The sequence below is a fragment of the Pogona vitticeps genome, chromosome 14, assembly GCF_051106095.1.
Source record: "Pogona vitticeps strain Pit_001003342236 chromosome 14, PviZW2.1, whole genome shotgun sequence".
Taxonomy (NCBI): Eukaryota; Metazoa; Chordata; class Lepidosauria; order Squamata; family Agamidae; genus Pogona; species Pogona vitticeps.
This window is the reverse complement of record NC_135796.1, coordinates 4,420,381-4,428,040: the sequence shown is the minus strand read 5'-3', so window position 1 is coordinate 4,428,040 and position 7,660 is coordinate 4,420,381. Positions and strand designations below refer to the sequence as shown.

General features: G+C 48.4%; 1 protein-coding gene across 3 annotated transcripts in view; it reads right to left on the bottom strand.

Moving 5' to 3' along the window:
- Positions 1–530: 530 nt before the first annotated feature.
- BICDL1 (BICD family like cargo adaptor 1) overlaps positions 531–7,660 on the bottom strand; it is a 93,284-nt gene continuing 86,154 nt past the window's right edge. For all 3 annotated transcript variants that reach the window (XR_013539171.1, XM_078381620.1, XM_072983514.2), the window contains one exon: positions 531–7,100. Coding sequence is in view for 2 of the 3 variants with exons in the window: in XM_078381620.1 (XP_078237746.1) it covers positions 6,900–7,100 (201 nt within the window). In the remaining variant the exon portion in view is untranslated. The remainder of the gene's footprint in view (positions 7,101–7,660) is intronic.

Below are 7,660 nucleotides of genomic sequence, written 5' to 3'. Positions count from 1 at the left end.
TTGAATTTCCAGATATTTGTGACCACAGCTCCCTCCCACCCCTTACCCTTGGTCATGTCAGCTGGGATTTCAGAGAGGTGAATATCAAAACGTAGGGTGTGTCAAGTTTCCCACCCTTGATGTGGAGGAGGCTCCAGGAATAAGTGAATTAGTGCTTGTTCTGACACATGATGAGCAAAATCAGAAGGAAGGCAGATGTGTCCATTGTAACTCATTCAAGAGACAAGAGGTCTGTAGCCCACTTCTCATTTTTGGTTCATTTTGCCATTTAAATTGAATGGCCAAAAGGATGTCCTCCAGCTACTGCTGAGTGACATTCCCCCCCCCCTTTTCTGACCACTGGCTGAACAGGTTAGGACTGTTGCAAATTGCAGTCCATCAGCATCTGGCACACCTTTTGCTCACCCTCTGTTTAAATGCAGCCACGGGCCAAGATGTCTTGACTGAACCCCTTCCGGAACTGACGGAAGAAAGAGGGTTTCCCAACCACCCCAGTTTTTTGCCACGGAGCAAATCACAAAGACGATACCTGTAGAAAGGACCCATTTTATTCAGATGAGAACTATTTACAAAAGAAGCCGTAGAGCAGCGTTTTCTACTAAAATATGCCTTTATAGAATATCTTATTATAAAAACGGTACACATATTTACATGACTGCTACATAGAAAAATTACTGCACTGTGTGGTTATATACATATATCTATAGAGATACATTCTATCTGCCCTTCCCTGCTGTGTGCTTTTTTTTTTTAAGAAAAAAAAATTCACACTCCCACTCACCCCCTCCGGCATGCAGCCTTTCAAATCTGGTGACCTTTCCATAAATCTCTCAGGCACATCTGTCTTGACTGGGGGGGGGAGTGGGTCTGAGCGACTGAAGCAAGACCGGTGGCCCTCTGAAGGTCTTTGGAAGTAGAAGGGCCCCCACCTACCCACCCCAGCCTGCTCTTCTTTGTGGGAAACAAACACTGGCAGTAAAACATTCATGCACACTTCAATTCCCCCCCTCATTTCCCCTTTTTCTGATTTCTTTTGGCTTTTTTTGCTTAAAGGGCAGCTCAGAGTTCGCCAACCTCAGGCTTTCCAGAGGGGGTTCGATCACCATCTCCCGCTAGCCTGGTTGGAAGGTCAGGCTTAATTCCATGACAGCAGGGAAGGAGGAAAATGTGGAGTCTGTGTCTAGAGGGACCTAGATTACTGATTCTCCAGCCATCTAAAGCTTCCTGCACGTCTTATTGTTGAGGAAAACACACGACTGTGAAGCAAAGGAGAAATATTTTTGTCTAGCCTCCTTTTCTGCAAGGCCACTGCTCTGGCTGACGGCATCTTCTGATAGCATCAAGAAGAAAAGTAATTCTCGCACAACGCTTATCAAACCACCACTGGCTGCTGTCTGGAGACACACAGTCTCGCACCAGTTCTGCTGTCCGGGCGGGCGGCTCTTTGTGTGAACACAACCCCTCTGCATCCTCTCGATATCCCCTTCTCTCCTTATTACAGGGGTGGGCGTACATACATAGCTGCCCATTCAGACATACAAGGGCGCCTGCCATCACCTGTAGCCAGCATCGCTGACTGGAGCTGCAGTCCCAAAATACTGGGAAATGTGATGTGTTTGCTATCTCTGCTTTCTTCTGGGGTTTTTTTTGTTGTTGTTTTGTCTCCCACCCCACAAACAGTAGAGGACAGACCGTGATCAGCTGTGAATTATTCTTCCCAAGGAAAAAGCAACCACACTATGGCTCACTTTCCTCCCCATAGGACAGCCAAGGGTGGCCCTCCAGATGTGGGTGGGCTGCAATGTCTCACCCGAGGTTCAGGCTTCCGAAGGTGGCCAGGGGTGAAGGTCCAACACCACCGGAAAACCAACCTCTTGCCCACCTCCAAAGTGGAGGATTTTGGCCCTCCCATGGTCAAAGGAACCTGGTGCACTCCAGCCAGCTATGGGAAAGAAGCCTTTTCGCCTCCTACCATGGAACGGTCAACCAGCAGGCTCCTCTTTTTCCTGTCCTTTCCTTGCCCGTGCAAGTACGTCACTACGCAGCGATCCGCCATGGAAGGAGGACAGTTTATACAGTCTTTGCACTCAGAGCTTGGATATATTGCTGGCTTTTTTTTTGGGGGGGAAGCGTATCCAGGCCCCAATAAAAATGGGTAACATTAACCATCCAAGCTTTAGACCATGTTCCATAACACTGGGGTGGGGGAAATCTGGCCCATACCATGGAGCAGCAAACATCCCCTTCTCCTCCAGCTTCCCCCCCCCCCCAAAAGAAGCCACAGCCTTGACTTCTCTCCAGTAATATCACAGTGTGGTGTTTGGGTGGGGAGTTATTTCAACCCTACACCCAGGGCTGTGCGGATAATATGGTCAATAGTAGACCTTCCCACTTCTGGCAAGTATTGCCAAGTGGGAATGCGGGCTGAAGCTTCTCCAGCCAAGACCGTTCCTCCTCGCCCTCCTCGTTATTGCTTACGTTTCGCCATCACGAAAGGAGACGGTGATAGCTGGCCTTTGCAGAAGACAGGGAGAAAACCTACAGAGGACCCGGAAGGCCAAGTCTACTCCGACTGATTGCGTGGTGCAAAGTCTGACTGTACAGAAGGCATCAAGAGCCTCAGGACAGACAGCCGTCTACATGTCCACTCGCTACTAAGACCCCCACTTGATAGAAATGACCCTTCTGTCTCTCTCTCTGCATTACTCCATGTGCAAGGCAGTGTGCGCACAGATTGCATCTTGTGTTACTCAATAGTCTTCATTTGCCTTCTTAGCCATGCTCCGGTCAGTCTAGGAGTGGGAGCAGCAACTCAATGCACAGGAAGCTTGGCACAGGGCTAGCAAAACCAAGGGAACATTATCCGCGCCCCTGAATTGGGTGGGCCATGCTCCCATGGACTGATCGCCGGAGGATTTTTACTTGGCTTATGTGGCAGGATCAGGCCTTCCTCTCCTTGATAAGATCGTGCTTTGCCACCGAGGAGCCACCAGAGATCAAAAGCAAGTAAAAGGACTAATACAGATCCATCTAGAGATTTCCATGACCCCCTTATTGTGGGATAAAAGGGATTTAAAAACAGTGATGTTACTTGGCCTTGTTGCCTTCCCCCCCCCCCCCCAACTCTCCTGAACCTTTGACATGCAAGAGCTCATATGCCAGTTTCAGGCATTCTTTGACCTAAATCCAAAAGTTCATCCCAGTTAGAACAGACACACTGAATCAACAGCAGGTTTTTTTTTAGCTGCAAACACAGGGCGTTCTGCTGATTCAAGAGGTCTGCTCTAGTTGAGACTCACAATACAATTTAGGTCAGGGGGAAGGGGAGAGAAACAGCCTTCTCCACTATGGCGCCCTCCACTTGTGTTGGAATACAAGTCTCAGCCTTCTGGCCAGTGTCTCCTAACTCCGTTTTGGCCTTGTCGTCGTTGACCTGTGACTAGTTACAACGATCCTCACCGAAAGACTAGCGTTGGCCCCTGGATACCGATGGATTTCAAGGGTTCACTTCAACCAGGACCGTTTCCTTGTTCAGAGCTTAGACATCCCACACTGGCCCAACCAGATTTTGGCCTTTGGTCCACTGCACTGGATTTAGGGGGTACATGAAGCTACTGCAATGATTTCCATCTCCGACGCACCATAAATCAACAAATATTTTCCATGCCTGCTTAAGAAGGGAAGGGTATGATGGCTGACACTGGTGGGGGTATCAAGGGCATGACTGGGTGGGGGGAGATGAATGTCTGGCCCTCCACACGTTCTCACACTCCAATGCACAATGGCCCCAGCTACCACAGTCAGTTGTGAGGGACCATGGGAAATGTAATCCAAGGTCATGCATTCCCTTCTCCTAGCTTAGGAGGAATACACGAGACAGCTTCTAAGCCTAGCATAAGGAAGAACCGAGACCTCAATTCCACCCTCACTGTAACTTCACTTAGTTTTCTCCATTCAGGGAAACCCTAGAAGTCCTCCTTGAATCTGGTGCCCTCCAGGTGTGTGAGACTACAACGTACATCATCCCCACCCAGCAGACATCATCCGGAAAAGAAATGCTGCTCAATAGGGGCATCCTCGAGCAAAAAACTAATGCCATTAAGTGGTCTTTTTATCCTTCCACTTTACTCTGATGGGCTCATATCTTTGGAGGTCAGATTTGCCTTTTTTGAGTTCCTGCTGGACGGCCACGAGATGCCGGTAGGGGCTTCTACAGAACAGCAGCCCAGGCTTCAACTTCCTGGCTGGAGGACCCAGAGGGGAAATTAGACTGGTCTCCAGTGGCGTCAAAGCTGGGCAATCCAGAAACCACTGGGAGCCAAAATGGGAAATGTGTGTCCTGCTTCAGGGTCAGATTGCAATTCCCATCATCTTCCCTCACGGGCTCTGTGGGTGGAAACTGAAGCCCAACAACATACGTTCCGCAGTTCTCACCTCAAGCTTATGAGGTCATTATAAAGAAAGTCATGTCACGGGTAGGGCTATACCAGATGGCAAGCAAGGACACCTGACGGGTTAACTCTTGTTGCAAAAGGTTACTCCCTAACACCTTCTTACACCCAAAAGAGGTGTCAAAGAGGTAATTTCTAAACACAACTTGGAAACATGCAGCCCTCCTAGAATTTCTTAACAACCATAGATACCAGCCATGGGAAGAGAACTGAGGTTTCTGGAATTGGAAGCCCAACGAATTAAATTCTCCCATCTCTGTATCAGCCCATGTTCTACGCAGAGGGAGCGTGCTTTGTTGTGGGTTTTTTTGCATGAAAGATGTAGGATGCCTCCGTCTAATGTAGCAGAACCCTAGAATCATGCCATGATTTTTCTCTAGGGAGATGCCCTCCCTCCTTGCATCTGGACGTAACGAGCCCTTCTTGCTGAGCAACGGGCCGTGTGCCTGCCACTTCTGTCCTTCCATGATCCGAAACCCAACTTTTCCTGTTGCTTTCACAGGACAAGAACTGTCATTACGGGGGACAGAAGCATTAGACACCAGCGAGGAACACGCATGGTCAAAAAGAGCTACCTTTTGTGGCCAAGAAATGGCCAACGCTAGCTGTGGGATTCTGGGACCGGTAGTTCATTCCTCCCATCTCTGATTAACGACACCTCCAAGACTTCTGGCCCTTGAAAATTGAACAGGAAAAAAAAAGTGGGCTGAGGAGGAGATACATCAAGTCCAGTGCTGGAAGGAAGAAGAATTTTTTTTGATTGTCTGGGACAAGAGAGTTACATGTACAAAATGCAAACGAGAGAGCTGCCACTGTATTTATGACTCACGAAAGACAGTCAGCCCCAAATATGTCAGCCCATCAAACAACACACTCCATCACTGGAAAGTTCTTTCCCTCTTTCATCCCGCTGTGTTGACCCTGCCATTTTCCCCTTGAAAATTTGGGCAGAATAATTGTGTTGACGAGGTAAAGTATTTCCCTAGAATCAGAGCAGCTATTTATTTGAATGGTGCTACAGATTACTTCCCGGCTTGTAGTCTGGGGTGGGGAGGGGTAACCCTCTAATTTTGGAAGGAGCCATGAGTCCATTCTGGGGTTTGGTCCGAACTTTAGAGGACCTACCCAAGGTACTGGACCCTATCCCTCAACTGGGTTCAACGCCTTGGGGGCCATACTTAAAAGTTCAGAACAAAGCCCAGTGTGGACTCAGCCCCCCACCCCACTCCACGAAACTGGAGTGACCAGCTTCTTGGTTAGAAATGCCACGCTCCTCTCTGCAAAAGGAAATCAGAGCAAAGAGGAGTTCGAAGCCATTGGGCAGCATCGCTGGAAGCGCCGAATTTTTCCCAAGTTACTCCCTGAAATTAAAATAGACACACGATTGCCAAGACACAAGCTAGTTCTGCTTGAGAGAATATATCTTGAATCTAATGGTGAATATATTAAGCTGCTTCCCTTGGCCATTAGAATTTCCATGGCTTTCATCTAAATGTTTGCCCTTAGTCGATGGGGCAGGGATCAGCTGTCAAGAGGAACACCAACAAAACAGGCCTGTTTTTCAAGTTACCTTTTTTTCTTTCTTTCTTTTCTTTTCTTTTTCTTTTTTTTTTTTTACTTCAAGTTCCAAGAATCCCTCTAGGAAGCATGGGAAAAAATAGCTTTTTTTTGGATTCCAACTCCCAGATTCTCCAAGCAGCATGACCAGCTGGACGATTCTGGGAGTTGACACCTCCCAAAAGTAATGTTTCCAAGCACTGAAACAGACATGGGGAAGGCATGGTGCTCTGGAGGTTGCTGAACTGTAACTCCCATCAGCCTGGACCAACAGTGGGGGGGGGTTAATGGGAGTTGGAGTCCAGCAAGCATCTGAAAGGCAACAGATTCCCAAGGTTATGCAAGAGATGGCCCATCCTTCCGTCAGCATCTGCTCGGGCGTCTCTCCTTCCTCTCCACTCCACTCCCAAACCAGCCGGGCTTCTCCTGGCCACTTCCTGGCCTGTTCCTTCCATTTTTTCTCGGTGGCAGAAGAAAAGAACTTTAAGACACCTGGATCACACACAGCAGAAACAGAGTGGGGTCTCACAAGACACCCTGACGATTTCGTGTTTGTTTTTTCCACGTCGCTTAAGGTAGAAAGAATGGTCCTTTCCATCACCATCGTGCAGGACGGAGGTTGGCCATGTCGACTACAACATGTGTAAACGCTCGAGTTCGGACCACAGGGGTTGCAAAATAGTGCAGAGTTCTTAAGGGTTAACTCCTTGGCCCGTCTTAGTGGTTTCTTTCATGATCCGAATCCGGGACCCATCCACCACCAGCCGGGCTTGCTGACCTTCTCCAGCTTCCTTCCCTTCAAAAATAACCATTGTAGTAAGAAGAAGAATAATTTGTTTTAAATTAAAGAAACAACAACAGAGTAACTGGAGAGGGGTTGCTTCGTTCCAATTAATTTTTCTTGAAAAAAGAGAAGAGGCGGTTGCCTTCTGCCCCGATGGGCTCGGCCCCCTGCGGCTCCGGCCTCAGCGCAGAGGAGGGTCTGGCGCGCCTCTTCACCCCGTGGCCAGTGGAGAAGGAGTAAGTGGGCTGGCTCCATTCCTTTGGATGTTTGTCCATCAACTGCTGGTCAATGACCCTCTGCATGTCATCCTGCAGATGGAAGAAGGGGAAGCCATTAGCAGAGAGGGCAGAGGTCAGGCAGGACAGTTTAATCCTTGCCCTGCCAAGAGAAGGCCAGTTTGACTCTCTCTCTAGTCCTCATGCAATGAAAGGGATGTTCAGAGAGAGCCGGCCGAGGGAAAAGAGACCCAAGCAAAGTGGGCTGATCCAGAGTTGGGAAATTAATCAGCTCTACACCCTCCCCCTTCCACTTCAGGGCTTATCCCAGGATTTAAAATTAAAAAGCATAGGATAGACCTCTAAACAGCTCATCTAGAAGATCTCTTCTCTAAAAGAGGGCAGAGAGAAGGCACTTTTGCATTTGAATCAAATCTTAAGTTACGTCTGAAATCAGGGAATCACAGAACAATGGAATTAGAAGGGGCCTATAAGGCATTCAAGTCCAACCCTTTGCAGGAACATAAGTCAAAGCAGATCTGACAGAGGGTTGCCCAATTTCCTCTTGAATGCCTTCAAGTGTTGGCGCATCCATCACCTGTGGAGCTCATTGGTCCCATTGTCCTACCACTCTAACAGTTAAGAAGTTTTCC